Source organism: Halichondria panicea, chromosome 5 (assembly GCF_963675165.1).
Source record: "Halichondria panicea chromosome 5, odHalPani1.1, whole genome shotgun sequence".
NCBI classification, from domain to species: domain Eukaryota; kingdom Metazoa; phylum Porifera; class Demospongiae; order Suberitida; family Halichondriidae; genus Halichondria; species Halichondria panicea.
Window position 1 is genome coordinate 665,905 of NC_087381.1, and position 27,420 is coordinate 693,324.

General features: G+C 39.6%; 4 protein-coding genes across 5 annotated transcripts in view; all 4 read right to left on the reverse strand.

The window, feature by feature from the left end:
• Positions 1–27,420, reverse strand: part of LOC135336345 (deleted in malignant brain tumors 1 protein-like) — a 40,600-nt gene that overhangs the window by 7,145 nt on the left and 6,035 nt on the right. The window contains exons 7-14 of the mRNA XM_064532107.1: positions 25,776–25,965; positions 25,540–25,688; positions 25,300–25,489; positions 25,051–25,199; positions 24,342–24,528; positions 24,071–24,219; positions 23,731–23,917; positions 23,457–23,614 (exon numbers count right to left, since the gene is read on the reverse strand). Coding sequence (XP_064388177.1) covers positions 23,457–23,614; positions 23,731–23,917; positions 24,071–24,219; positions 24,342–24,528; positions 25,051–25,199; positions 25,300–25,489; positions 25,540–25,688; positions 25,776–25,965 — 1,359 coding nt within the window. The remainder of the gene's footprint in view (positions 1–23,456; positions 23,615–23,730; positions 23,918–24,070; positions 24,220–24,341; positions 24,529–25,050; positions 25,200–25,299; positions 25,490–25,539; positions 25,689–25,775; positions 25,966–27,420) is intronic.
• Positions 2,300–7,998, reverse strand: LOC135336598 (uncharacterized). 2 transcript variants are annotated; one of them, XM_064532462.1, is made up of 10 exons: positions 7,839–7,982; positions 6,932–7,017; positions 6,491–6,653; positions 6,055–6,253; positions 5,189–5,357; positions 4,923–5,119; positions 4,612–4,782; positions 4,346–4,542; positions 4,052–4,205; positions 2,300–2,867 (listed from the first exon to the last, which is right to left on the reverse strand). In XM_064532462.1, exons 8-10 carry the CDS (start codon positions 4,412–4,414, stop codon positions 2,383–2,385), a joined length of 708 nt encoding a protein of 235 aa, XP_064388532.1. In that variant the 5' UTR covers positions 4,415–4,542; positions 4,612–4,782; positions 4,923–5,119; positions 5,189–5,357; positions 6,055–6,253; positions 6,491–6,653; positions 6,932–7,017; positions 7,839–7,982; the 3' UTR covers positions 2,300–2,382. The 2 variants fall into 2 exon arrangements, with proteins under 2 accessions (XP_064388532.1, XP_064388531.1); XM_064532461.1 differs by lacking the exon at positions 6,932–7,017 and having other exon boundaries at positions 7,839–7,998.
• On the reverse strand, positions 8,764–13,385 carry LOC135336542 (scavenger receptor cysteine-rich type 1 protein M160-like). Its single transcript, XM_064532397.1, has 7 exons — positions 13,090–13,385; positions 12,420–12,539; positions 10,366–10,561; positions 10,083–10,240; positions 9,814–10,018; positions 9,536–9,681; positions 8,764–9,406 (listed from the first exon to the last, which is right to left on the reverse strand). The coding sequence occupies exons 2-7, from the start codon at positions 12,475–12,477 to the stop codon at positions 8,934–8,936; spliced, it is 1,236 nt and encodes a 411-aa protein (XP_064388467.1). The 5' UTR covers positions 12,478–12,539; positions 13,090–13,385; the 3' UTR covers positions 8,764–8,933.
• On the reverse strand, positions 14,219–18,681 carry LOC135336473 (neurotrypsin-like). Its single transcript, XM_064532278.1, has 10 exons — positions 18,550–18,681; positions 17,657–17,846; positions 17,431–17,579; positions 17,188–17,374; positions 16,778–16,926; positions 15,857–16,043; positions 15,582–15,730; positions 15,250–15,436; positions 15,001–15,158; positions 14,219–14,824 (listed from the first exon to the last, which is right to left on the reverse strand). Exons 1-10 carry the CDS (start codon positions 18,608–18,610, stop codon positions 14,397–14,399), a joined length of 1,845 nt encoding a protein of 614 aa, XP_064388348.1. The 5' UTR covers positions 18,611–18,681; the 3' UTR covers positions 14,219–14,396.

Genomic DNA, 27,420 nt, shown 5'->3' on the forward strand with positions numbered 1-27,420 from the left:
TACACTTAGCTAGGTAGTGTTTTAATGTGGGCATGAGTATGATACAATAATGCTCGAGTGTATAGCGAGTGCATTACATGTATCAACCGAGAGTATTATTGCATCATCCGAGTGAACCAGCATTATAAAACACGTTGGCTACCTAAGTATGTTATAAAGGTTTATTGTTGATCACGAAACCTAGTTTTCAGATTAGAAACAATCTACCTATAATTATAGCTTCAAGCTGCACTTTTAAAATGGCTGGATGACTTAAATGACGAGGAATCATGAGTAGAAAAAAAAAGTTCGTTAACAACTTATTGTTGTACACTTATAAATTTGGTCATTGGCTGTACGTTACATGCATGATCAGCAATAATTATATAAACGTTCAATGCTGACTAATTCTCATTGCTATCACAACAATAACACACAAAAATTCCAAACGGCAACAAGACCATCCGCCAGAACAGCATTCTTTTTATGATTAATAGAACGTCATGCAGATCTCGCTAAAATTCATACTTTGTTTGACCATCTTTCATATTAAACAGAAATGATTATGCACACTGCATGTAGAGTAGAAGAGAGACTATAAAAATAATAATTATGGTAGATCTATATACCAATTATGCGCAGCTTTTTTAAAAGGAGTATACTATATTAAAAGCTATGTGACAGCACTATCACTATATATAGTGCCCATTTGGAGCGTTTTATGCTTGTGTTACGGACAGAGATTGCTATACCTTATTTAAGTACATCAGAAATACATTTTATAGTGAAACTGCATGTGATGAGGATAGTTTTTGTAGGCACAAGAATGATCATGCACAACAAGTTAGTTGTAGCTAATAATACTATAATTATTAATAATACCAGAAAGAGCTAGACTAAATTAGCATGCTGTGCTTACCTCCAACAGCCCAAACCAGGCTCAGGAGAGTAGCTGTCTTCCACAGTAAGCAACTCATTATTGGCAATGTTTGTTGCAATTCAGTAATGAAAGCACAATTTAACTTTTATACACACACCTCAATAACAGTAACCATGCATGATGTCATGTGGGTAGTTCATGTGACTGCATTGTTAGTACTGAACTTGGATGTGGTCACTAACCTTTATCCTTGTATCATATGAACTCCTGCTTGGTGCATGCATGTATAATATATCATAGTGTGCATGAGATCATCCTTTAATATCCACATCCTGTTGGGTCATACCCGACACTATATTGTGCAATCCCTTCACGATTTCACCCTTTACTATGAATAATTCAAACAAACTGTGACTTATATAATTTGGTCTTGCTGCAAATAAATTAGATAAAGGCTATAGAGTAGACTACCGAATTTCGTCAGACGTCAATAAAATCGTCAGCTAAAAGTGCATATAATGCACAAACAAAAACGAGATTGATTCTAACTAACTGCACACACAAATACGTGGCTATGGCTATGGGAGTCGGATTATTAACCAGCGATAATTTGGATGGGCAAGTCGCTTCCAGTCGGAACTGTGAACACTAGAAAAAACACATTAGGTGTGATTATGTGAAGGTGGTCCCACACCTCTTAAGTAGTGGCCCACTCTATTATACTGCACATGCATGTGCATTGAGTGAGCTATATAGATCTTATATATACATGCAGGGCCTCTGAAGAGATGTATACTTTTACAGCATATCTTAATCTTGCAGTGTTGTGTTTGTCCTTACTTGTATAATTATAGCTGCAATAACATTAATTATTGAATCTACATTGAAAATAGGAAGAAAAATTAATCAAATTAATTGTTATACAAGATTAGTTTCTATCAGCTATAGGCTCAATTTTATGTGAGAGATGGCATGATAATAAATTAAGTGCGAATATAATTATTAACAGTATCGTATTTGTCATTCTGTGTCTCTACAGGACAATCAAGTGGACAATGGGTTTAGCCTCTGACAAGTTGACTAGAGGTCTATTACAATGGACAATGGGAGACAGTGTGTGACGACAGCTTCAGTTAATTGATGCAAGGGTGCAGCTGGCCTGGCCTGGCAGGCTACTATAGCAAACTTGTGTCCATGCACACTTGGAGAATCAAGTTTTCTTTTATGCCTATAATAAAAGACGAGTATATAACCGGCTTTACATACATAGAATATGAAACACTTCAAGAATATCCGCATGAACTATCTGATATAGGGTTTCTTAGTATACCAGTCCAACTTGTGATAATTTCAGCCGAACCATGGATTATAATAGACCATACATGCATGGTCTAAGGCCGAAAATAATTATGACCTCTATAGATCTACCTGTATTGTGCATTCATAAGTGTTTATTTATCATTCACAAAATAACATTATTTCAGAATTGAAGGAGAGATTAAAATTGAGATATAAAAATTGAGCTATGCATGAGACATCAAGTATACAGCAGATACTAATTTGCTATCACCCTCAGTTAATTTTCTTATTGGTGGGCATGCAGTATCCATAGTTATCCCGGATATGGTGGAGGGGCTTCTCTGCCAGAAAAATATAGTGCAGGGGGTGGTTTTGCGTGGGATAAGGGGCTGGGGGTTGCTGAGGGTAGGACGTGTGGTACGAGGGGGTGGCATATTGTCCAGTCGGGTAGGCAGCTGCTGGTTGAGGTCCATGAACATTTGGAGGGGGAGGTTGATTAGAGTTTGATTCATGGAGTAGGCTGTATTTTGTGTATTTGTGACGGTCGTTGTAGCTGTCGAGGTAGTGTTAGTGTTTAGATTCCTGGGTGGGGGGTGAGCCAGGCGACGTTTTCTTGTGATACTACAGAACAAAACGATAATCACAATGACAAAGATGATGAAAACAGGAACAGACACTCCAACACCGATAGATACGCTGGATACCGATGCTGCATAAAAATAAAGTATGTCAGTGTCGATAAATATGCATGTGGTCTGTATAATTATTTTATTGATTTATGTATGGTGGCCGAGAGGGTCACCTGTCATTGCTGCACGCGTTACAATACATGATTACCACGTGGCAGCTGCTGTTCGGTAGTTATGGCCATTGCGCTTTGTATAAATAATTAGAGATGCGGAAAAACAATTTAGCTTCATGACTGGAACTTGATCTGAGAGAGCTCTATTATATAACAGAACTCCAGACAGTGGCGCAGGAAGGGGGGGGGCTCTAGGGGCTGGAGCCCCCCCCATCTTTCTAGGCTATATTTAGTAGAGATGACTTATCAAGCTGCAGCTGTACTTGTTTTCCATTCAAAATATAGAGCCCCCCCCCCATTGAGGAATTGCTTCCTACGCCACTGCCAGATAGAGTATCTATATAGCTATATACATAGATGCTTACATTGTATATGTGAATGTTTAGGTGAGCATGGCCACAGATCAATATATATACCACTTGATTGTCAACACAAAGTGCAGCTACAAGACAATGCAGTGTGTGGCTGTAACCACTTCACGAAAATTACATTTGTTAGGCAGCAACCGCAATACGGTTGAATGTTTTACCGCTTCAGGAGGTAAGCATTTTACAACCACGCGGGAGTAAATGCACGAGTGGCGTGGGCTACTATATGTCATTGCATTGAATTCCGAGCTAAAAGACCTTATATAGCCATATACAGTAGACTCTCGCTGTTCCAGCTCTCTGAAGTACGGCCACCTCAATATACCGGCTATTTGGCTTGGCACGGAATGCTAGCTATATGTTTACTGCACAAAACTCACCCTGAAGTACGGCCACTCGCTATTCCGTTTACCGGCCAGTGCTGGCTGTCCCAAACAAGGTTTTCAATGTAATTTTATACGTATATTACGGCCGGATATGACGTTTTGGGTGTGGTTTAGCAAATAAAATTGGATTACACTTAAATAGAGTTCATTATCCTACATTATCCTCGAGACAAGAACCGCAAAAGTAGTCATTAGATTCGAGGTAAGGTCGTTTTAAGCCGCGGCTATTTCCTGAGCTACAGCCACCTCGCTATTCCGGCCAAGCTGCATGGTCCCAAGGGTGACCGGATTAACGAGAGTCTACTGTATACACTAATTGATACTACTGTTGACTTACTTCCAGTGCAGATCAAGGCAATATCTTCAAAATGGAAGCAATCTTCAACTCCGATAGGGTTAGCAGGACACTCAATGAGTCTGCTCTCTGAGTTCCTCGACAAAGAAGCTCGTCCACCCATGTCCGAGTGGTTGATGATGTAGGTTGAGAGAATCTATGGAAAGGATGATTATTCCAAATATTGCACAAACTAGAGTTCGAGGAGTGTACAAACTGTATACAATAAAATATGTGATCCGATGTCAAGTCAGTATAAGTAGTACTCAAGGACGAGCCGATATAATACACACTCACCCTAGCGTTCCAACTGTTCCGAATCGAGTGTAGGTTGAGAACCCTAGTTGACGACAAGCCACACTGCATGGCATCATTTACACCAAAGTTGCCCTGACACACTGTCCCCCATTGTCCATTGTAATAGACCTCCAGTCTGCCAGAGGAGCCTCCTGTTCGGCCTGGGTTGTCTACCAGCCTCAGGTCTCCATTTGGGCCTAAAAACAATACAATTCAATAATGATTATTGTATAATTATATATAACTATAATATTATAAGTTCTTACTTGCAGTGCTTGTGCTTGTATAGTACAGATCAATGCCACATCTTCTGAATGGAAGCAATCTTCAAATCCGATAGGGTTAGCAGGACACTCAATGAGTCTGCTCTCCGAGTTCCTCGACAAAGAAGCTCGTCCACCCATGTCCGAGTGGTTGATGATGTAGGTTGAGAGAATCTATGGAAAGGATGATTATTCCAAATATTGCACAAACTAGAGTTCGAGGAGTGTACAAACTGTATACAATAAAATATGTGATCCGATGTCAAGTCAGTATAAGTAGTACTCAAGGACGAGCCGATATAATACACACTCACCCTAGCGTTCCAACTGTTCCGAATCGAGTGTAGGTTGAGAACCCTAGTTGACGACAAGCCACACTGCATGGCATCATTTACACCAAAGTTGCCCTGACACACTGTCCCCCATTGTCCATTGTAATAGACCTCCAGTCTGCCAGAGGAGCCTCCTGTTCGGCCTGGGTTGTCTACCAGCCTCAGGTCTCCATTTGGGCCTAAAAACAATACAATTCAATAATAATTATTGTATAATTATATATAACTATAATATTATAAGTTCTTACTTGCAGTGCTTGTGCTTGTATAGTACAGATCAATGCCACATCTTCTGAATGGAAGCAATCTTCAAATCCGATAGGGTTAGCAGGACAATCAATGAGCCTGCTTTCAGTTCCTAAGCAAACAAGCTCGTCCAGCCATGTCCGAGTGGATGATGATGCAGGTTGGGGGAAACTATAGGGGGGAAATGATTATTAACCAGAAGTATACATGCATGCATGCAGGAAGTTAAAGACTAGCAGGAAGAAACTATATACGGTACACCTAATTACAGGCAATGAGGCATATAGGAGGCATTTTTAATAGCTCTGGCAATATATAAATATAGCTTCTGTAGCTTAGCCAACTATATGTATGTAAGAATATGTATATGTGTATGTATAATTATGTATGTAAGAACGCCTCCTGTGGATTAACGTTACTATAATTATATATAAATTTACATGTATACACATTTTCGCTAGAGCCTTCAGCAGAAATTTTCGTGGGTTCTAATATTCATGTTTTAATGCCAGGAACCACACCCACCAATACCTTTGCATGTGAAATACTTGGTGTGTGGGAATTTATCCCAGTTTTAATTTTCGCATCAAAATTATTTGCCCTCGAAAAACGCAAAATTTTGCATATCACGAAAATTTCCAGCTGTGTGATATTATAATAATTATGGTTGGTTGACAAATCTAAATAAAATTATAGTTATAGGAGGAAACGATTCATGAAAATTATTGCATAATTATAAACTGTATAGAAATTAGCTATTGAGATTTCATTGAAACTGGACACAAACTGTACAATAAGTATACGTGTTTTGTGGATGATTTGATGGTGAGTCATGAAAGGCTATTTTCTGGTGAGCTTACACACTCACCCTAGCGCTCCAACTGTTCCGTATCGACTGTAGGTTGAGAACCCTAGTTGACAACAAGCCACACTGGCATCATTTGGACTGAAGTTGTCCTGACACACTGTCCCCCATTGTCCATCACTGTAATAGACCTCCAGTCTGCCAGAGGAGCCCCCTGTTTGGCTTGAGCTGCCTACCAGCCTCAGACCTCCACTTGAAGGACCTAAATAGACAATTCATTATAATAGTTGAATATGCTATATGGCTAATTGGAGTGTAGGAATGCTATTAGCAATTTAATACTCATCTATTCTTACCCAGAGGAGGTACAACAGGCGCGGTGCAGCTCAGGCAATTAGCCTTTGATTGAACAATAATTATCCGCCCACGCCGTATGTTTTTGCTGAGAGTATAGTAATCAAAGGCTAATTGCGCCTGTCGTACCTCCTCTGATTCTTACCTGTAGTACTTCCAGGGCAGATCAAGGCCACATCTTCTGAATGTCTGCAATCTTCAACTCCGATAGAGTTAGCAGGACAATATTATTAATGAGTCTGCTCTCAGTTCCTGAACAACGAAGCTCATCCAGCCATGTCGGAGTGGATGATGAAGCTTGGGAGAAACTATAGGGGGAATGATCATGTTAACACGTTAATTCTTGCACCAGCTATAATTATTATTCCATGCTGTATGATTGATGAAGGGTTGAAAAAACTATATATAATTATAGAGCTAGGAGGAAATAATTATGATTATAATTATGATGATTTTTGCATATATAGCTGTATATATAGAAATTTGCATTCCATTGAAATTGTACAAATTGCATGTTTGTAAAGATGCATGATGATTCGATGGCAAGTCCGCATCATGAATTATAGTGATGAGTTTACACACTCACCCTATGGCCATTATTTCTCTAATTATCCAATGAAATATTGAAATTACTTTTTTCTTGTTCTTTGTTACCTCTAAGCACATGGTTGGCTGAATTGTTGTGTAAATTCATTGATGACGGTATCAATTTATAATGACATTCATAGTAATGAATAATGATATTACTTCTCACATCCGCTTATAATTTACTGGAGTCTCTGACGGGAAAAACTACAGTCTCATTTGGAGCGGCCTAACTAGAGAAAGAAGCTTTAGTTTCTTATCCACGAATCAAAATCCAAGAGAAAGTGGCTATAGAAGCCTATAGAAGCTGTTAGCTTTCGTCGCATTGCAACCGTTGAGCAGTTACAGCTGGAACAGACACGACACACACACAGTCAGCTTTACCGTATCCCTCGTGCGGCTACGCCTCGAGGCATAATAAATGGATGTGTGAAAAAATGGCTTATAGGGAAAATCGGTGACATGTTTTGTACTTTGTAGGGATGTACTTTTTACTATACTGTATACATATCTACTATCTAAGAGATATTCGTTACTATAGATAAACATGTACGCATTTATTTATCAGACCAACGGTATATGCATGTACACAGAACTGAGCACATTCCAGCTAGTGTATAGCACCAGTAATACAATCAATCTTTCATTTGTTCTTTCTTTTAAAGCTGCTCATGCATGAGATGTACTAATCTGAATGCTGTAGCTATTAGATACCTAAAAAACGACAACAAAACCAGTCTGTAACAGTAAACAAATTATTATAACAGCTATATAGAATAAACAGATCTCGCTTAATTCATATACCTCAGGCTGTCTATAATTGAGTTTTCTAGCACAAACAATCATGCATGCACACAATCCTCATACAGAGTAGAAACATCATTGGAGGAAATTATCAGCCAGCTCACCTCCAACAGCCCAAACCAGGCTCAGGAGAGTAATTGACTTCCACAGCAAGCAATTCATTATTGGCATTAATGTTTCTTGCAATTCAGTTATCAAAATGAAAGCAGCACAACTTTTATACACCTCTCCAAAGTAACCATGCATGTGCAGCTAGGATGTGGGTACGGGTATGACTGGTGCATGGGATCAACCATGTGACACTGTGTGCTTAGTACTGAACTTATAGGATGTGTTGATGTTAATTAGGTCATAGGTCACTAACCTTTATTCTTAGCACTATTTAATTAAACCCTTGTACTTGTATCAAGAGTACTTATGTACTCTTGCATGTCCTGTTCATATCCTGTTGGGTCATTCCCCATACACATGTACACTAGATCTAGTTGTGCAATCCCTTCACGATTTCACCCTTATACTGATTATAAACAAACTGTGCCTATTATTTTTATATAATTCGGTCTTGCTGCAAACTGATGAATTAAGATAAGGCTAGTAGGCTAACTGTATCAGTACACTGTAAAAAACATGATGTGTGAAAGTGGCAAATGTCAGTTTTTTGCCTGATATTTGCCACAATATACACAATAATTATAAGTTTGATCATGTATAATGTTACCTCAAATGTGCAATAAGGCCACTTAAACTAGTTTCCTATCCCCTTTGAGCAGTAACATAATAAGATATGAGTTTTTGTGGTGTCTGTGGTTTATTAGTTGACGAGTGATGACGAATCCAATATTAATGATCCAACAACAACAATTTCATCATTTTCTGATAGCATAGAAAGAGACCTATCAAACAGAAGAATGACAGTTTCCAGCTAAATACCATGCAAGCATGCATGGATTATGTCCAAGGCCTAATGGCTAAGTATGGCCCCTACAGCTACCTGCATGTATGCATGTGCATGCAATGACATCCAGCAGGTTTGGGACAAAATTTTGATTGTATAAAAATAACAGAATTGAAGAATATTCGGGCTATGAAAATCCAGCAGGTTTGTGACAGAATTTTGATTGTATAAAAAATAACAGAATTGAAGAATATTCAGGCTATGAAAATGAGCTATATATGAGACATCAAAGTACCCATTATAGTTATCCCGGATATGGTGGAGGGGCTTCTCCGCCAGAAAAATACAGTGGAGAACTGTAGAGGCTTTTCAGTGGGGTGCTGAGCTGAGCAGGGGGTGGTTTTGCAGTGGGGTACGGGGCTGAGGGTGGTTCTCTGGTGAAATAAGGAGCTGGGGATTGCTGAGAGTACGCAGCTGGGGGTTGTTGAGGATAGGACGTGCGGTGCAGGGAGGAAGCGGCGTATTGTCCAGTTGGTTGAAGCCAGGGGGATTGATTCGAGTTTGAGGATCTTTGGTTCATGGAGTAGGCTGTATTTTGTGTATTTGTGACGGTTGCGGCTGTCGAGGTAGTGTTAGTGTTTAGAGTCCTGGGTGAGGGGCGATTTAGGCGACGCCTTCTTATGATAACACAGAACAATATGATAATCACAACCACAAAGATGATGATGATAACAGGAACAGCGACTCCAATACCGATAGATACACTGGACACCGATGCTGCATAAAAATATATTATTATAGTATGTCTGTGTCGATAATTTGTATCCAGTTTTCAGTGTCATTGCACTAAATTCCGAGCTAAAAGACCTTAGCCATGCACACTAATTGATACTACTATTAACTTACATTCAGTACAGATCAAGGCAATAGTTTCAAAACGGGTGCAATCTTCAACTCCGATAGTGTTAGGACACTCAATGAGTCTACTCTCAGTTCCTCGACAACGAAGCTCGTCCAGCCATGTCCGAGTGATTGATGTAGGTGGGTAAAATCTATGAAAAGAAATGATTATCACAAATATTGTACAACAGAATGTATACTAACTGTATATATATATACAATGTATATGATGGATGTGATCCGATGTCAAGTTAGTTTATTAGTTACAATGATGAGCCACTCACCCTAGTGTTTCAATAACTTTTCCATAACGAGTGTAGCTTGAGAACCCTAGTTGACGACAAGCCACTTTTGCTTCACTCGAGCCGAAGTTGTCTTCACACACTGCTACTGTCCCCCATTGTTGTCCACTGAAATAGACGTCCAGTCTGCCAGAGGAGCCTCCTGTTTGGCCTGACCTGCCTACTAGCCTCAGGTCTCCATTTGGGCCTAAAAACAACACAAATAATTGAGATAATAAATTATTGAATATGCTGTATATATAAATTCTTACTTGCAGTGCTTTCAGTACAGATCAAGGCCACATCTTCTGAATGGACGCAATCTTCATATCCGATAGGGTTAGCAAGGCAATCAGTGAGTCTGCTCTCAGTTCCTAAGCAACGAAGCTCATCCAGCCATGTCCGAGTGGTTGATGAAGCTGAGGAGAAACTATAGGGGAATACAATAAAGTACATAATTATGGTATATGCCTTTTTCTTCAAGATGGATGATTAGATGGCGAGTCATGAAAGGCTATAATAATAATCAACAATCTGATGAGCTTACACACTCACCCTAGCCTTCCAACTGTTTCGTATCGACTGTAGCTTGAGAACCCTAGTTGACGACAAGCCACTCTGGCATCATTTGGACTAAAGCTGTCCTGACACACTGTCCCCCATTGTCCATTGTAATAGAACTCCAGTCTACCAGAGGAGCCTCCTGTTTGGCTTGAGTTGCCTACCAGCCTCAGGTCTCCACTTGATTGTCCTTTATAATAATATATGACATGAAAATTAAGAACAATGTATGACACACACTGATAATAAAATTAATTATTGTATACACCCTTTTCACTTCACTTGAAATCCAAACCTTATTTGATACTGTATACATCAGATGTATGCAGAGAGTAATGTGACTTCCTGTATCTATCACAAGCTTGGAATTTGCACACTGACCGATCCAAGGGTGGGTTTCCAAGCCCATGACAGATACAGGAAGTCATGTTACTCCCCGCATACATCTGAGGTACAGTATGCCTACGTTCAATACTCTCTTCTCTATCATACTCTTGGTTATACACAGCATTATTCTGCTCATTGTTAACAGAGTAGGCGTCAGATCTCGCTCAAAATTAATGATAAAAGGCGTAACATTAGAGTATATAGAGCTTGTATATTCATACGCGTACGACATGCAGTCAGTATAATTATTCTCCACATAACTGTGGTAGCTAAGAATTACACGAACAAAAAACATGCTTTAAAGGAAATGAGGACTGAATGTGCATGTGTGTGTTCTTGCCACTATAGATGAATTAATCAATTTACGCACTCAGGAAACACGATAATTATGCCATACTTTTTCCCAAAAAGGAAATGCCATGCATACTTTTTATAATTATGGTGTATACACAGAATTTCCCTGAGTGTGTTCTGCATGTAAGTTTTCAGAAGCCTTTTCAGCCTGAATGCTAATGCATGACACAAACATAACAAGATGGCAACAAGACTGGTACAGGATTCTAAAGTTACTTCAGGAGAACGTTGATTCTCTTTTCAAATACCTGTCTTATTAGCAGAATCGATCATGCACACATTATAAGAGTATAAGAGTAATACGTTTACAAGATGGTAGCAATCGTGAACTAGTTTATATAGTGACAGCATTAATTAAACCTTCATAATAGTTACCAAAAGACAGAGCTGTATTCTCATACATGTACGTGTTTGTTACTGTCTAAGGGAATCAATTCTTAATAAGTGGATGTGTGAAAAATGGCTTATAGTGAAAATCGGTGACAGGTTTTGTACTTTGTAGGGATGTACTTTTTACTAGCTATACTGTAATTATAGCGTTAATCAACTATATAGCTAAGTTACTATAATAGATAAACATGTATACTCGTTATCAGACCGACGGTATACAGGGACGTAACTAGAAATTTTACGAGAAGGAGGCAATCAGGGCACTGTTGTTTAAAAGGAAACCACACACACTAATTATTGCTATAGAAGCGCATGCAAATGGCAATAACCACTATTTACCTGTTCTTCTTTTCTTTTCTTCAACAACAAGACTGTGATAGAGCTCATTTCTGCTCATTCTATATACCTAGATAGCTAGTTATCCAGAAGTTAGCTAGCCAGAGCTATTAAGAGCTAGTGATGTGTGTCAAGTGTCACTTGAAGTTCAATAGTACAGGAGGCGAGGGCCTCCTCTGCCTCATTGCTATAGTTACGCTCCTGGTATATGCATGCACAAATGCAGAACTTAGCACATTCCAGCTAGTGTATAGCACTATAGTAATACAATCAATCTTTTCATTTGATCCTGGTCATCAGTTTTTAGTCTATATATATAGTCTACAACCGTTCCTTCTTAGCTGCCATGGCATGCATGACACTCATAATTAATGCTGTGTAGCTATTACCGCAAGACGAACAAAAACAGTCTGTAACAGTAAACAAAATTATTATAACAGCTATATAGAATAAACAGATCTCGCTTAATTCATATACCTCAGGCTGTCTATAATTGAGTTTGCTAGCAGAAACAATCATGCATGCACACAATCCTCATACAGAGTAGAAACATCATTGGAGGAAATTATTAGCCAGCTCACCTCCAACAGCCCAAACCAGGCTCAGGAGAGTAATTGACTTCCACAGTAAGCAACTCATTATTAGTAATGCTTCTTGCAATTCCCACAACTTTTATACACCTTTTGGGTTCATCCACGTGACTGTGTGTGTGTGTGTAGTACTGAACCTAGGACGTGTTGATGTTAGGTCATAGGTCACTACGCTCTGTGTATAAGAGTATGTACTTCAGTCTGCTTATGCATGTGTATAGAGTGTGAATTACGCTTTGAATATCTTCTTTATGTCCTGTTCACGTCCTGTTGGGTCATTCCCCACACTATGTTGCGCAATCCCTTCACAATTTCACCCTTTACAAACTAATTATGCCTCGAGGCGTAGTCGCAGGAGGGATACGGTAAAGCCAAAGCGACTAAATACAGGAATACTCCAAAGTACTTTGACCTCTAGAATAAATAAATTCTGTGCATGCGCATACAATTTAAAACTGTGTACAGGCGGCTGGCTCTGTCTTATAGCTTCACTCCGGTAAAGCTGGCTGTGTCTGTGTGTATTCCAGCAGTAACTGCTCAACGGTTGCAATGCGACGAAAACTAACTGCTTCTATAGGCTTCTAGCCACGTTCTCTTGGATTTTGATTCGTGGATTAGCAAACTAAAGCTTCTTTCTCGAGTTATGGCTAGTTTGACTCACATTGAAGGCTGTTGCAGTCTCTTCAGAATCTTTCATAGCATCATCTGTTCGCACAAACTTTCTATTCAACATATGAGTTAGCCTTGCACTAAAGCGCTAGCTTTTTGTTAGCTACAATACTCAGAAAATATCTGTTAAAACAGCTAGCTAGCATGCAGTAGCCATTTGTGAAATTGATCTCTTTGGACACACCCTTTAATTATTCCTGTGGATGTAATGCGCATGCGCGCTCATTCCCCATGTGTGAGAAAATAATATCCAAGATCCAGATCCAGATCCTCCTGGCAGAATTATCTTTGTCTTGAGGGCCTGGTAAGCCACAAAACACTACCATATAACACTATAGATAACAATATGCATGTACACAGGTCTTTTCTTCTTAGATATTATATACACTGAACTACAGATCCTGGAAGAATCAATTTTCTTCTTTCTTGAGGTCCTGGTAAGCCACATAATACAATAAAAACAACAATAGATGCATGTAAATAAGTCTTTTCTTCTCAGTGACTTTATATAGATAAGCTAACTTTAATATAAAATTCATTATAGATAACACTCTAACACTTTTGAGCGAAATACCGATACATACACTGGACACCGATGCTGCATAAAAAAATATATAGTATGTCTGAAATATGAATATGATTATAGAAATATCACTATAGGTTAAATTTTGCTATGAGATTTAGCTACTATGGAATGTACTGAATCCCCTGAAGTGTAAGTGCGATTAAAATTACAGGGCTAATATGACGTTGAGCAATCTGATAGAGAGACGAGTGACATATAGGCAGTTTGCCAGTCTAATATACACCCACCATAGCTTCGCCCTTCCTCGGAGGTTTACTGCCATAAATTCTGATCAGTGTAGATGGACAATTGCAATGTAATACCGGTATAACAGTTGTTCTTATTATATATTAGGCTTGCAGTATGATCACCCGTTAACTCAATATTGAGTCATAAACTCGTGCACCATGTGTGATAATACTGTCAGTGAGCTATATAGTAGCCAGCCAAGCAGATCTTGTTATCTTTTAGGCATTGCATGGGCGTATAATTATGCATGTGAGTGGGTGTACGTGAGAGCTTATCCTTTATTTATTATGATAAAACGATCCAAACCTTTCACAATTATGCTGTGAAGCAGAATCCCGAGGGAATTAATACATATACAACTGCCCGAGGGTAAACATCTGATAGCTATCACTATCATTTGTCGTAATTAAATCACTAACATACGTCAATTTGTCTAAAGTTCAATACTTTCAGTTAATACTACTTGATGGGAGGTACCCATATACTTAGCCCGGGTATGCAGGAGGTGCTCCTCCACCAGACAAGTACTGAGCAGGGGATGGTTGTTCAGCAGAGTATTGAGCAGGGGGTGGTTGTCCAGTGGGGTAGGGTTCCTGAGGGTAGGACGTGGGATACATGTACGAGGGATCAGTATATTGTCCAGTCGAGTAGGGGGAAAGTTCTGGTAGAGACGCATACACACCATCTTGAGGGAGTTGCATGGGATACGCTGTATCTTGTGTATTTGCAGCTTTCAAAGTAGTGTTATTGACTACGGGAGTCAGGAGTTGGAGGTGAGCCAGACGACGTCTTCTCTTTATGAAAACACAGACCAAGACAACAATCACAACTATGATGATGATGATGATGACGATAGGAACGGTCACGCCAACACTGATGATTGGTATGTTGATGGACGATGAGGAAGTAGGTACTGTATAATTATTGTAAATGTCAGGTAATTTGGTGTCACTAAAATCATTAATTTTGTATTTCAGGTAAATATATAGATATTATTACGTCAATCAATTCTGAGCTATGTAGCATATTGTATGTCTCAGCGAACATTAATTTACTTGTAGCATAATTATATAGATTGACAACTCTTACCTGTTACAGTAGAACTGCACACCACGCCCACGTCTTGTGTGTGGGTGCAATCTTCAACTCCGATAGTGTTAGCAGGGCAATTAATGAGTCTGCTCTCTGTTCCTAAGCAACGAAGCTCGTCCAGCCATGTTGGAGAGTCCGATAAGATTTCATTGAAACTGCACAAGATGCATGTGGGTGATTCAATGGTAGGTCTGAAAGGCTAGTATACAATTTACTCAATGATGAGCTTATAACACATGCACCCACCTTAGTGTTCCAACTGTTCCGTATCGAGTGTAGGTTGAGAACCCTAGTTGACGACAAGCCACTCTGGCATCATTTGGACTAAAGCTGTCGTTACACACTGTCCCCCATTGTCCATTGTAATAGAACTCCAGTCTGCCAGAGGAGCCTCCTGTTCCACCTGAGTTGTCTACCAGCCTCAGGTCTCCATCTGAAAGGAAAATATATACCACAAATCATTACTAATTTACGCTGGCTACAATGTCAATAATAATGTAGGAGCTCGATCATTAGACTATATAATTATCAATGTTGCCCTATTTGTATAATTATATACTCAGTCGTCTATTACTTACTTGCAGTACAGACCAAGCCCACGTCTTGTGAATGGGTGCAATCTTCAACTCCGATAGTGTTAGCAGGACAATTAATGAGTCTGCTCTCCCTTCCTAAGCAAAGAAGCTCGTCTAACCATGTTGGAGAGTCCGATGAAATTTCATTGAAACTGTACAATAAGGTAAATTTTCAAGATTGATGCAAGGGAATCAAGTATATAGAAACTGGCTATAATTTAACAAAATCATGCATGCACTAATATTAATGATGATCTGATAAGCTTATACACACTCACCCTAGCCTTCCAACTGTTCCGTATCGAGTGTAGGTTGAGAACCCTAGTTGACGACAAGCCACTCTTGCATCATTTAGACTGAAGCTGTCATCACACACTGTCCCCCATTGTCCATTGTAATAGAACTCCAGTCTGCCAGAGGAGACTCCTGTTCCACCTGAGTTGTCTACCAGCCTCAGGTCTCCATCTGAAGGAAATACAGTGAATTTAGACTTCATGCTAGCTATAATTGCTATAATAATAGCTATAACATCATGATTTTCTTATTTGGGAATAAAACAGTATATACCTCTAGCCAATTAGATGGCAGGATTTAAAGCTGACATGTATTGATATGATTATGCATGTATGAACATAATACCATGGACAACTATATGTAGCTGCATGCCCCTTATTAGTACAACCAGTAGGTTGTACATAGGGTTGACAGTGCAGTTGTGTGTGTTTTCAATTATTGCACAAATTTTGATATATACAGAGTATATATATATACAAACTAGAAATGCATGTGCACGAGAATAGTCTCTATATATAATTTGTGTTGAGTTCGACCTTCATAAAGTTGTCATAACTTTGTCATACTTCACTGAAATTTCTGATTCCCTGTTAAAAAGCCCTTCTATATCTATATGCTGTAGAGCTGGTAAGCCGGGGCCGAACTAGACTTTAGTAAAATTAGCGTATGTGGATGTCTCATAATTATTGGTTTGAACTCTCATGCACTGCATGCAGTTATATACAGAGCTATAGTGCACTGCATGAATGGCTACAGATGATATTGAATGATAATGAATAACAAATTTAGTGCAATTATTGCACACTTAATTGTGCAATAATTATAACTAAAGTACATGCAGTCACTGCATTTGATGAATTTCATTGGCTGTAGGCCACATGATCAGTATTAAATTTTCAACGCACTTGTAGTACAGACCAAGGCCACATCTTGTGTGTGGGTACAATCTTCAACTCCGATAGTGTTAGCAGGACACTCAATGAGTGCTCTCTCAGTTCCTGAGCAACGAAGCTCATCCAGCCATGTCCGACTGGAATTTGAAGACTGGGGGAAACTATTAAATGTAGGAAGTGATTATCCTAATCTTAGATCCCACTTGTGTGTGTTTAACAGGGAATTATGAGCCATAATCTCATTCGGTATCTATGGTTATAGTGTCCCTCATCCCTCGGGCAAAGCCCTCGTGATATGGGACACTAGATACCTCATGCCCATGTACTATCTATAACATAATAAAATTGGAAGAATACTATATAAATATGGATTCATGCATGCACCGGGCTAGAGTATAATTATCATAAAAGTGTACACTCACCCTAATGTTCCTACTCTTCCAAACTTAGTATAGTCTTCGTACCCCAGCTGACGACAAGCCACTCTTGCATCGTTTGGACTGAAGCTGTCATCACACACTGTTCCCCATTGATCATCATGAAACAAATCCAGTCTACCAGCGGATGGTATCCCACTGGTAGTAGCATTCACTAGTCTCAAAACTCCATCTAAATTAAGATATGAATTATATATACACCTACTGAAAGTGTATAACATCACTCACTTATTGCACACACTAATCCCACATCGTCAGAACGGTCACAGTTATGATCTCCAATAGGATTTCGTGGGCAGTTTTCAAGTCTACTTTCGGAACCATTGCAGCGAAGGCCGTCCAACCATATCGGAGTGGATGCTGACACTATTAGGGCACTGTATACATGTGAAGAGTGGAATAATTTGGATTAATAATAGCATATACGCAAGCAAATCTATTGGTATATACTTACTTTCGTACAACCCCATAGGCTACGTAACCTTGGAAAACCAACTGACGACAAGCCACAAGTGCACCGGTTGAACCAAATCCGTCCTGACACACTGTCCCCCATTGTCCATTGTAATATATCTCCAATCTACCACTTCTGCCTCCTGTTGAACCAGACGAATCTACCAGCCTCACATCTCCACTCAATTGCCCTGCATGCATGCATGCACGAAATGAACAACAACACTATCTTCAGATAAAATTCAATATTAGTAAGCAAGCCGTCACTCACATAATCCTGGCTACTATATACTCCCTGATGAAATCTTGTTTGTACTAACTTCTTTATACTTTCAGTGTTGGCTCAATATAATCTTCATTATCACAGCTATTATAATAATAGTAGTCCTTGTGTATAATTATATCAACAATAATTATATTAGGTCAACGTCAATTCATTCAATATACATGCAGTAGATCTGGCTCTCTGAAGTATTAATTGCCACTTCGATACCGGCCATTTGGTTTAGTATGAAATGCTAGTGTTTACTGCACAAATCTCTCCGAAATGCAGCCATGCAATATTGAAGCACCATGGCAGAGTGTTCGCTGTATTAGAACAACGAAAATTTCCCAGAAAAGTAAAAGTGCCCGATAAATTAGAAGATATACAGTACTATAATACTTAAATGTGCTTGTTTTATTGATACTGTCTTGTAGTAAGTACACAGCAAAAACACTTATGAGATGCATTGCATGTTGAGGACAGAGATATATACTATAATTTATATACTTCGAAGGAAACTTAATTCTTCAAAACTGTATGGTGCATTGTGTTGTTGTAGGCAGAAGAATTAACTGTAATATCGACCTGAAGTATATCTAGATCTATAAAATTAACATGCATGAGCTCACCTCCAGCAGCCCAAACCAGGCTCAGGACAGTGACTGACTTCCACAGCAAAAAATTCATCATTGGTAATGCTTCTTGCAATTCAGTATGGAGGTCACAGTTATGGATCTAATTGTGGAATTTATTTGTTTATAGTGCACGTGACTGACTGTGCATATTTTAATCTTACAGGATTGACAGATCAAGTTGTTATTAATAACACATCCAATCCAATATGCCAGGTTTCTCTAAACCAAAAATCGACATTGATGGCCTATTACACAATTTATCAGGGCCTACAACCACTCCAATATGTGAAAATAATGCGGGGAAAGACAATCATGCAGTATAGATCTATATCCATAATAATTATTATGTCATACATTATTATATTGTTATTGTTGAATGCAAAGCGCTGAGCTATATAGAGGGCTTCTCAAATTATTATTATGCTGTACCATTATAGCGTGTAATTTTCGTGGGTTAAAACATTTACGTGGGAAAGCTGACCTCGATGAACATTTTCCCACAAAAATCTAGGCGTGGTTCACCAGAACACATGCAGTACAGTTCAACTGTTACTCACAAAAACTATAATCACTATAATGTTCAACTTCAACACATTTTTTACCCCATGAAAATTACCCGCTATAACGGTATAGCCAGCCATGCAAGCATTTATTAGCTGTACCAGCAGTACGTACATGTAGCAAACTGTCGTAGTAATGTGGTTAGCATTTTATAGGTGACAGAACATATTAATTCGAATTGAAAGGGGGAAAAATTACAAAAAATCAACTATAAATGCAGCAGAATTTGAAATACTAATTTGCTATCACTATAATTAATTAAAGTTCACTACACTTTCAGTTTTTTTTTAATACTACTTGCATAGTGGGCGGTATTGTTATACCCACATGCTTAGCTCGGATATGCAGAAGGTGCTCCTCCGCCAGCCAAGTACTGAGCAGGGGGTGGCTGTTCAGCGGGGTACTGAGCAAGGGGTGGCTGTCCAGTGGGGTACTGTGCAGGGGGTGGTTGTTCAGCGGGGTACTGAGCAAGGGGTGGCTGTCCAGTGGGGTACTGTGCAGGGGGTGGTTGTTCAGCGGGGTACTGAGCAAGAGGTGGCTGTCCAGTGGGGTAGGGTTCCTGAGGGTAGGACGTGGGATACATATACGAGGGGTCAGTATATTGTCCAGTCGGGTAGGGAGAAAGTTCTGGTTGAGGAGTATACATATATTGAGGAGGGGCCTGATTTGAATATTGAAGATTTTGGTCCATGTATTGCATAGGATAAGCCGTATCTTGTGTATTTGCAGCTTTCAACATTGTGTTGTTGATGACTACGGGAGTCCTGAGTTGGAGGCGAGCCAGGCGACGCCTTCTACTCGTTAAAACACAGACCAAGACAACAATCACAACTATGATGATGATGATGATGATGATAGGAACGGTCACGCTAACGCTGATGACTGGTATGTTGATGGATAATGAGGAAGTAGGTACGGATGAGGAAGTGGGTACAGATGAGGAAGTAGGTCCTACATAATTATAAATCAGTGTGAGCACAATACATACATACAACATATAGAACACATACACACTATCATGCAGCTAGAGAGTCCATTGTCGGTTAATTAGGTGTGTCGCTACACATGCATGTATATCATTCGTACTTCAGGTAAATACATATAGCTATATAATTATATATATATAGGTCATTGAGATATTTGCTGTAATACGTCAATCGAATTCCAAGCTACTATGTAGCATGTTTCGAGTAAGATTAATAATTAATTTACTCGATGCTATAATTATATTGACAACTCTCACCTGTTACAGTAGAACTACACACCAAGGCCACATCTTGTGTGTGGGTGCAATCTTCAACTCCGATAGTGTTAGCAGGACAATCAACGAGTTTACTCTCAGTTCCTAAACAACGAAGCTCATCCAGCCATGTTGGAGAGTCCGATAGGATTTGATTGAAACTGTACAGTAAAGTAATTCATAGATTATCATGATGGATGATTCGATGGCGAGTCATGAAAGGCTATAGTACTCACCCTAGCGTTACAACTGTTCCGTATCTAGTGTAGGTTGAGAACCCTAGTTGACGACAAGCCACTCTTGCATCATTTGGACTAAAGCTGTCATCACACACTGCTCCCCATTGTTCATTGTAATAGACCTCTAGTCTGCCAGAGGAACCTCCTGTTCTGCCTGAGTTGTCTACCAGTCTAAGATCTCCATCTGTACAGCGAAAAATACTTGGCTACAATGTCAAGCATAGTTAACTAAAAGGAACTCATTATGATTATAGACTGCATGTATTTAGCAATGTCGCCCTATTTGTATATACTCAGTCATCTATTACTTACTTGCAGTGCAGACCAAGGCCACATCTTCTAAATGGGTGCAATCTTCAACTCCGATAGCGTTAGCAGGACAATCAACAAGTCTTCCCTCAGTTCCTAAGCAACGAAGCTCGTCCAGCCATGTTGGAGAGTCAGATGATATTCCATTGAAACTGTAGAATAAGGTAAATCTTCAAGTATGATATATATTGGATTCAAGGTAATCGAGTGATGATAGAAACTAGCTATATATATTGTTATAACAAGACATGCGCTCAATGAGGATCTTATATACATGTATAACACTCACCCTAGCGCTCCAACTGTTCCGTATTGAGTGTAGGTTGAAAACCCTAGTTGACGACAAGCCACTCTTGCATCATTTGGACCGAAGAGGTCATCACACACGGTCCCCCATTGTCCACTGTTATAGACCTCCAGTCTGCCAGAGGAACCTCCTGTTCCGCCTGAGTTGCCTACCAGCCTCAGGTCTCCATCTGAAGGGAATACAGTAGTTCAGGCTGACTAATCGCTATAATATACACTACTTCTAGCCAATCAAATCGCAGAATATTTGTGGCTGCATGACATTACTAATAATACGGAGTACAAAACAAAAATGTGTACGAAAATAGTCCCTACAGCAATTAGTGGTTTTCTAAAGTGCATTTAAAAAATGAATTTTAGCGTACGTATGCATGTGGGTATCTCAGATATAAATAATGGTTTGACCCCTCACGCAGTTATGATTGAGCATTCCCTCCCACTGTACCCTCGTGAATATATATAACTGTGCCCTCGGGTACAAATCTAATGCACCTATATATAAGATATCCAATGCATGGTACAACTATTACACGTTTAGCAACTATTACAATTAAGCTCACATAGATTCAAATTCGTGTATACATGCAGCAATGCTTCATACACATGTACTATATATCACACTTGCTAAATAATAAATTTGTATCTGATCATCTAACTTACATGCAGTACAGACCAAGGCCACATCTTGTGTGTGGGTGCAATCTTCGTCTCCGATAGTGTTAGCAGGACAATTAATGAGTCTGCTCTCAGTTCCTAAGCAACGAAGCTCATCCAGCCATGTCCGACTGGAATTTGAAGACTGAGGAAAACTGTTTGTGTAGAAAACTATATCGTATAATAAAAGTTGGGTTGGAAAAATAATACGAATTAATCCACTGGCTAAGAGTATAGTCATAAATGCACACTCACCCTATTGTTCCTACTCTTCCAAACTTAGTATAGTCTGCATACCCCAGCTGACGACAAGCCACCCTTGCATCGTTTGGACTGAAGCTGTCATCACACACTGTCCCCCATTGTCCGTTATATAATAATTCCAGTCGTCCATCGGGACCTAACCCAATGGAGTCAGAACTATCCACTAGTCTTATATCTCCATCTAAAATTTAAATGACGTAATAATGATGAAAGTGTATAACACCCACTCACCTATTGCACACACTAATCCCACATCCTCAGAATGGTCGCAATCGTGATCTCCAATAGAATTTCGTGGACAGTTATCCAGTCTACTTTCGGATCCAGAGCAACCAAGCTCGTCCAACCATATCGGAGTGGATGCTGACACTGTTAGGGCACTATAGGTAAAAATATCAGTGACCTCGGTTGATCATATACTATTTTAAAATCAACCAAATTCACAAACAAAAATTGGTATACTTACTCTCGTACGGTCCCATAGCCTGTGTAACCTAGGAAACCCAGCTGACGACAAGCCACACGCCCATCATTTATACCGAAGTTGTCATTACACACTGTCCCCCATTGTCCATTGTAGTAGACCTCCAGTCTGCCAACTCTAACCTCTGTTGAACCAGAGGAATCTATCAGCCTCACATCTCCACTCAATTGCCCTGAGGGCACAATAACAACACCGTATATATAGTGCGAAATTTTCAAGGGGGCTTAATTTTCACTTTTTTCATGGGAATCCTATATACACGAAAATATTCCACAAAAATTGTAAAATTATCTACTATAACACATGCAAAGATTAAAGACGTGGCTTCCGGTAAGCAGACAACTCCCACAAAAATTATTCAACGAAAATGCTTTTAGAGGCCATTCCAAGAATTTAAGTGTCTCGTGCTGTCACTTTAGCTTTTAAAATACTTCTTTTAAAAAAAGCTGCAAAATTGGTAGCTATACTATCATGTATATAGTACTCTCCTCTACTCTGTATATATAAGATTAATTGTGTGTATGATTTTTAGACTTTGAGCGACATCTGATGCTCTATTAATCGCTGTACTTTTACTTTTCCACCGCCTCCTTTAGCTTTGGCTCGCAAGCTGTTGCAATGCCCTCTCTTTTTTTATACGCCCTCGATGATAATACATGTTTGCACTAAATTCACAATTATCAGTAAGCTACCATCAATCCGTATAACGGGTATATTTCGAGGGCATAAACTCGTGAAATGACCATTAGAAAGGTTTTCGCAGAATAGGATATTATATAGGCCATATAAATTATTATTTCTCAGCCAATGCTATACTTATAGCATATAGATAGACAACTCTTACCTGTTACAGGAGAACTGCATACCAAGCCCACGTCTTGTGTGTGGGTGCAATCTTCAACTCCGATAGTGTTAGCAGGGCAATCAATCAGTTTGCTCTCAGTTCCTAAGCAACGAAGTTCATCCAGCCATGTTGGAGAGTCCGATAGGATTTGATTGAAACTGCACATGCAGCAATAAAGTAATTCATAGATCATTATGAGATGGATGATTCGATGGCGAGTCATGAAAGGCAATTTAACAAGAGTACTCAACGTGATGAGCTTGTACACACTCACCCTAGCGTTCCAACTGTCCCGTATTGAGTGTAGGTTGAGAACCCTAGTTGACGACAAGCCACTCTTGCATCATTTGGACTGAAGAGGTCGTCACACACTGTCCCCCATTGTCCATTGTAATAGAACTCCAGTCTGCCAGAGGAGCCTCCTGTTTGACCTGAGTTGTCTACCAGCCTCAGGTCTCCATCTGAAAGGTACATATACGCAGAAGGATACTAATTTATACCTGGCTACAATGTCAAGTATAATTATATGCCTAAACGGAGCTCATTATAGATTGTAGGACAATGTTGCCCTATATTTGTATATATATATATATATATATACATACTCATCTTACTTGCAGTACAGACCAAGGCCACGTCTTGTGAATGGGTGCAATCTTCAACTCCGATAGCGTTAGCAGGACAATCAATAAGTCTTCCCTCAGTTCCTAAGCAACGAAGCTCGTCCAGCCATGTTGGAGAGTCTGATGATATTCCAATGAAACTGTGCAATAAAGAAGATTGATATTGGATTCAAGGTAATCGAGTGATGATAGAAACTAGCTATATATTGTTATAACAAGACATGCGCTCAATGAGGATCTTGTACACATGTATAACACTCACCCTAGCGCTCCAACTGTTCCGTATCGAGTGTAGGTTGAGAATCCTAGTTGACGACAAGCCACTCTTGCATCATTTGGACTGAAGCTGTCATCACACACTGTCCCCCATTGTCCACTGTTATAGACCTCCAGTCTGCCAGAGGAACCTCCTGTTCCTCCTGAGTTGCCTACCAGTCTCAGGTCTCCATCTGAAGGGAATACAGTAGTTCAGGCTGACTAATCGCTATAATATACACTACTTTTAGCCAATCAAATCGCAGGATATTTGTGGCTGCATGACATGATGTATATCATTGTGTATAAACATTACTATTATGTAATAATACAGAGTACAAAACAAAAATGTGTACGAAAATAGTCCCTACAGCAATTAGTGGTTTTCTAAAGTGCATTTAAAAAATGAATTTTAGCGTACGTATGCATGTGGGTATCTCAGATATAATTAATGGTTTGACCCCTCACGCAGTTATGATTGAGCATTCCCTCCCACTGTACCCTCGTGAATATATATAACTGTGCCCTCGGGTACAAATCTAATGCACCTATATATAAGATATCCAATGCATGGTACAACTATTACACGTTTAGCAACTATTACAATTAAGCTCACATAGATTCAAATTCGTGTATACATGTAGCAATGCTTCATACACATGTACTATATATCACACTTGCTAAATAATAAATTTGTATCTGATCATCTAACTTACTTGCAGTACAGACCAAGGCCACATCTTGTGTGTGGGTGCAATCTTCATCTCCGAGAGTGTTAGCAGGGCAATTAATGAGACTGCTCTCAGTTCCTAAGCAACGAAGCTCATCCAGCCATGTCCGACTGGAATTTGAAGACTGAGGGAAACTGTTTGTGTAGAAAACTATCATGTATAATAAAAGTTGGGTTGGAAAAATAATACGAATTAATCCACTGGCTAAGATTATAGTCATAAATGCACACTCACCCTATTGTTCCTACTCTTCCAAACTTAGTATAGTCTGCGTACCCCAGCTGACGACAAGCCACCCTTGCATCGTTTGGACTGAAGCTGTCATCACACACTGTCCCCCATTGTCCGTTATATAATAATTCCAGTCGTCCATCGGGACCTAACCCAATGGAGTTAGAACTATCCACTAGTCTTATATCTCCATCTAAAATTTAAATGACGTAATAATGATGAAAGTGTATAACACCCACTCACCTATTGCACACACTAATCCCACATCCTCAGAATGGTCGCAATTATGATCTCCAATAGAATTTTTTGGACAGTCATCCAGTTTACTTTCGGATCCAGAGCAACCAAGCTCGTCCAACCATATCGGAGTGGATGCTGACACTGTTAGGGCACTATAGGTAAAAATATCAGTGACCTCGGTTGATCATATACTATTTTAAAATCAACCAAATTCACAAACAAAGATTTGGTATACTTACTCTCGTACGGTCCCATAGCCTGTGTAACCTAGGAAACCCAGCTGACGACAAGCCACACGCCCATCATTTATACCGAAGTTGTCATCACACACTGTTCCCCATTGTCCATTGTAGTAGACCTCCAGTCTGCCAACTCTAACCTCTGTTGAACCAGACGAATCTATCAGCCTCACATCTCCACTCAATTGCCCTGAGGGCACAATAACAACACCGTATATAGGCACTAATTATGACCAAATTTGTTAAACAATTCATTCCTTTATTGGACATGCCCACTTGCTAAGGAAGCGTTCCTTGTTTTATAATAATTATGGAGGGGAGTATATTATATAGACTCACCATATACACTCAGAAATTCCCACCTATATACTAGTACATTGTTAATGCAATTTGTGGTAATTTTGTTGCACCTTATCAGCAACCACAAAAATTGTTCTACCATAGTTGCATGGGTTTGTTTGTGCCATGTGTTCAGTTGCCACTTGGGGGCAAAACTGTGCACTTATGAATCTATACAATGTACTATAGTATAGGTGGGAATTTCTGAGTGTATGGTGAGTCATACTCCCACCCATAATTATTACAACAAGCAACGCTTCCGCCTAAGGTTAATTGTGTCCTCCCTCCTCTGATAACACAGTATTGAAAAGATCATGCACTACACATGCACGTTGGTATGCATTGGCAAAAAATTTACACATAAAAAACCCTGGTAGAATCTTATTAATAATACCTGAACAGTGTGTACAGTCAAGCATTCCCTGCGCATGTGCTGTATATAGATTCATAAGTGCACAGTTTCGCCCCCAAGTGGAAACTGAACACAGCACATGCATACTTAGCGTATTCATACCTGCACATGCACAGTCCCAATAACACATGCAACACAGTTAAAAAGGATATAATTATGCTACTATCACTAGACTCAGGGGCGTAGCCAGGGTTTTGAGGAAGGGGGTGCTACCAAGACAAAAGAGGGCGCAAAGCGCCTGATTTTTAGCCGTGCAGCGCCGAAATTTGGTTGACCGGAAGCCACACCTCTTATTAATGACGTATATTAATAGTTGGGCGTGGCCCAATCTTCTATTTGCATAGAGAAGCCTATTTTGCTACGAAAGAGAACTAGTCTATAGATCTAAGCCAGAATAGCTAACAGTTTAAAGACCAATTCGTTTTGCTTGCCTACTAGCTAGCTAACTGCAGCAAGATCTGGAAGAGAAGGGGGTGCTCAGCTAGACAATCAGGTACACTTTGTGTACAATCTCAGATAGAAAGGGGGTGCTTGAGCACTATGAGCCCCCCCCCTGTGCTTACGCCCCTGACTGACTAAATACTATATGTTTCCTGCATTCTCATTCATAACTGCACAACCATGAACACACCATGCACTCATGCATCCATGGAGCTCAAAGCGCACATCATAGATTATCAATGGAGATAGTGGGTGAATTGCGCTACTCCTATTGTGCATGTACATGGAAGCATATACAACCCATTTTTGGTTGCCTGAATTGCAATTTTGCAATTCAATTGTACTTTTTTCATGGGAATCCTATATACACGAAAATATTCCACAAAAATTGTAAAATTATCTGCTATATAACATGCAAAGATTAAAGACGTGGCTTCCGGTAAGCAGACAACT

Bases quoted from the DNA above. Each gene is read 5' to 3' on its own strand.
- LOC135336598 (XM_064532461.1), bottom strand. From the start codon at position 4,414: ATGCAGTGTGGCTTGTCGTCAACTAGGGTTCTCAACCTACACTCGATT. The intron at 4,206-4,345 runs GTGAGTGTGTAT...TCCTTTCCATAG, and splicing joins GGAACAGTTGGAACGCTAGG to ATTCTCTCAACCTACATCAT. The intron at 2,868-4,051 runs GTAAGTCAACAG...ATTTTTATGCAG, and splicing joins TGCCTTGATCTGCACTGGAA to CATCGGTATCCAGCGTATCT.
- LOC135336542 (XM_064532397.1), bottom strand. From the start codon at position 12,477: ATGAGTTGCTTACTGTGGAAGTCAATTACTCTCCTGAGCCTGGTTTGG. The intron at 10,241-10,365 runs GTGAGTGTGTAA...ATTCCCCTATAG, and splicing joins GAAACAGTTGGAAGGCTAGG to TTTCTCCTCAGCTTCATCAA. The intron at 10,019-10,082 runs GTAAGAATTTAT...TGTTGTTTTTAG, and splicing joins CTGTACTGAAAGCACTGCAA to GCCCAAATGGAGACCTGAGG.
- LOC135336473 (XM_064532278.1), bottom strand. From the start codon at position 18,610: ATGATGAATTTTTTGCTGTGGAAGTCAGTCACTGTCCTGAGCCTGGTT. The intron at 15,437-15,581 runs GTAAGTAATAGA...TTTTCCTTTCAG, and splicing joins GGGCTTGGTCTGTACTGCAA to ATGGAGACCTGAGGCTGGTA. The intron at 14,825-15,000 runs GTAAGAGTTGTC...ATAATTATACAG, and splicing joins GTGCAGTTCTACTGTAACAG to TACCTACTTCCTCATCGTCC.